Source organism: Muscardinus avellanarius, assembly GCF_963383645.1.
Source record: "Muscardinus avellanarius genome assembly, chromosome: 1".
NCBI lineage: Eukaryota > Metazoa > Chordata > Mammalia > Rodentia > Gliridae > Muscardinus > Muscardinus avellanarius.
In genome coordinates, this window is record NC_137786.1 from 117,812,585 (window position 1) to 117,815,719 (window position 3,135).

At 39.4% G+C, this 3,135-nt stretch overlaps 1 protein-coding gene across 1 annotated transcript; it reads left to right on the plus strand.

The window, feature by feature from the left end:
- Positions 1-1,338: 1,338 nt before the first annotated feature.
- Positions 1,339-2,266, plus strand: OR6M1 (olfactory receptor family 6 subfamily M member 1; the record flags this gene model as incomplete). The annotated part of the gene is given in 3 exon segments (XM_080714684.1): positions 1,339-1,620; positions 1,624-1,965; positions 1,967-2,266. Coding segments are annotated over 3 exon segments (924 nt in total).
- Between the last annotated feature and the right edge of the window lie 869 nt (positions 2,267-3,135).

A 3,135-nucleotide genomic window follows, 5' to 3' on the forward strand; every position in this document is an offset into this window, starting at 1 on the left:
AACCATGAGTCATTGTTCATTTCACACACCTCTAGACCATTCCCCTAGATCTATATATGCTAGGGAAAGGCTTTAAAACCGGAGAGACTCTGGAGACCATCAAAAAGGGGAAAAATGAAAACAGCCTTTATCTCTTACAACAGGTCACAATTGGAAATAATATAGAGAGATATATAATATAAATAATATATTAATAAATATATTAATAGTGTATTAATAATATATAAATTATATAGAGAGAGTGAGGGCTAGAAAATAATTAAAAGAATGCCCCTGTCCATAACCATAAATTTTATTTATTTATTTATTTATTTATTTATTTATTTATTTATTTATTTTTGGTGGTACTGGGGTTCCTGGAAGCCCTTCAACCTCTGGGCTACACTCCCAAACCTATTTTATATTTTTATTTGGAAACAGGGTCTCCTAAGCCAGCGAGGGCGGCTGGCTTCGAACCTGCACGATCCTCCTGTCTCTGCCTCCCAAGCGCGGGGATTACAAGCATGCGCCACCACGCCTGGCTGAACCAAAAACTTTAAAGTAATGGGAAGGAATTCTGTTCTGGTTAAACTATGAGTCAGTACTTTTTAAAATTATTTTATTGGTGTATTGTAATTATTCCACATAGTGAGTCTCAAAGGGCCACATTTATATATATGCACACAGCATTGATATGTTTCTCTCCAGAGCCCACCCAGTCCCCCCCTCCATTTCTTCCCTATATACATAAGTGAGAATAGGTGAAGAAAATATGGTCTATGCACCCAATGGAGTTTTACTTAGTCATAAAGAAGAATACGATTTTGTCATTTCTAGAAAAATGGATGCAACTTGAGAACTTTATACTAAGTGAAATCAGCCAGTCTCAGAAAGTCTGGGGTAGGATGTCTCCCCTGATGTGTGGAAGCTAGACAGCAAATAGGACAGCAAAGGGGTTTCAGATAGAAGAGGAGAGAGATTAATAGAATAGTGAAGGAAGTAGAAGTGAGGTGGAAGAAGGCTTGAGTCAGTACAATTTTTAGCTGGGAGAATGAAACTGAAAGAGGAAAATAGAATAGAAATAATATTTAACAAAAAGCAGAATTTTATAACTCAAAAAAAGCTTGGAAAATTTTATCTAGCCATTCAATTCACCATATAGTATTGTGACTTTCCCAAAGCCACACAATAATGACTTTTAGGTAGATGACCATGTACAATGATGCACCTCCCAATATGAGACAAGCTCAATAATATATTGTCAGCAGGTATTTATAAAATTACCTAAGCTGATTTTCCTTTCCTTTGTTCTTCAGGGAACACCTGCCCACTCACACCATGACCATGGGAAACTGAAGCATGGTGACTGAGTTCACCCTAACAGCCTTCCCAGGTCTCCTGGAGATTCGAATGTTCCTTTTCATGGTTCTCTTGTTAATTTACATGTTAACAGCAGCAGGAAATATTACCATCATCTCCCTAATATGGACTAACTCTTGCCTAAAGACCCCAATGTACCTTTTCCTCAGTAATTTGTCCGGTCTGGATATTTTATACACCACGGTTGTTACCCCAAAGTTGCTCTCCTGCCTCCTAGGAGAAAAGAGGACCATATCGTTTGCAGGCTGCATCATCCAGACGTAGTTCTACTTTTTTCTGGGGACAGCGGAGTTTATCCTCTTGGCTGTTATGTCCTTTGACCGCTATTTGGCCATCTGTAACCCACTGCATTATAGCGTCATCATGAACAGCAGAACCTGCCACCTGCTGGTCCTGGGCTGCTGGCTGGGAACCTTCTTGTCTGTGTTAGCACCCACCATCATTGTGACAAGGCTACCTTACTATAGGAAAGAAATCAACCACTTCTTCAGTGATATTGCCCCTCTTCTACAGGCGGCCTGTATGGATACTCGCTTCATTGAGAAGATAAACTTTCTCCTCTCTGCTCTCGTCATTCTGAACTCCCTGGCATTCACTGCTGAGTCCTTATGCCTACATCATTTCTACCATCCTCCACATCCTCTCAGCCCAAGGCCGTCAAAAGACTTTCTCCACCTGTGCATCTCACATCACTGTTGTCTCCATTGCTTATGGGAGCAACATCTTTGTGTATGTGAGACCCAACCAGAGCTCCTCACTGACATTTGACAAGGTAGCTGCTGTTCTCATCACAGTAGTGATCCCTCTTCTGAACCCTTTTATCTACAGCTTACGGAATGAGAAGGTAAAGGAAGTTTCGAGAGAGACGGTAAACAGAATCATGTCCTTAATACTAAGAAAAACCTGACATCGTGTTCAGTATATCACACAGTATTTCTGACCTTCAACACATTCATTCTGCTGAATAGAATATGGTGTGTCAATATGTCACAAAACTCAGGATGTGCCAACAGGATGAGCCACAATCACACAAACTGTAACAAAACAAACACAAAAAGCCTTTGCTCATGTCTGGGAGGAAGGACTCAATCTATGTATTATCTCGTATTTTCACAGCTTCAAATCATAAAAGGTACCTAACAGGGATTCATAGGTCTCCAAATCTACTCCTACTAAGTCCATCCATTTTCCAGAAACTTTTGATGGTGTTATAATTTATCTCAGCTTCATCGACATCTCTAAAGAAAATATTTTACTTCTTTACTGAGGTATACAATGTTAGAACATTTTAATTTATTAGACACTTCTGAATATTCCAAGAGACATAGTTTTAACCTCTACTCACCAGATCAAGTAAATATGTGAGAAGGGGTTAAAAAGAGGCATACTCATGCTGACATCAGGCCTCTGGCTACACTGGTGGGGGTAGAGATACTTTATGAGAAAAGAAACATGAGGGGTGGATTGTGATGGACATACTGAACTGGAGGTTTCTGTGGAACATCCAGTTGTCTGTTACATATATCTTTTTCAAATCTTGAAATTATTTATTTTATTTTTGTGCTTTTATTGGTGCATTATAGTCTCACATCATAAAGTAAATCATGTTGACAATGATATGTATGCACATGCTCGGCACCCCCCTCCCTATTTCCCTCCCTCCCAATAGAGAGTATCCAGATTGACCTTAATATGTATTCACATGTGTACAGCGTAGTCTATGGTAGTATTTCTATTAATAAACCTAAGTCTTCCTCCACCCCTACTCTTATATCT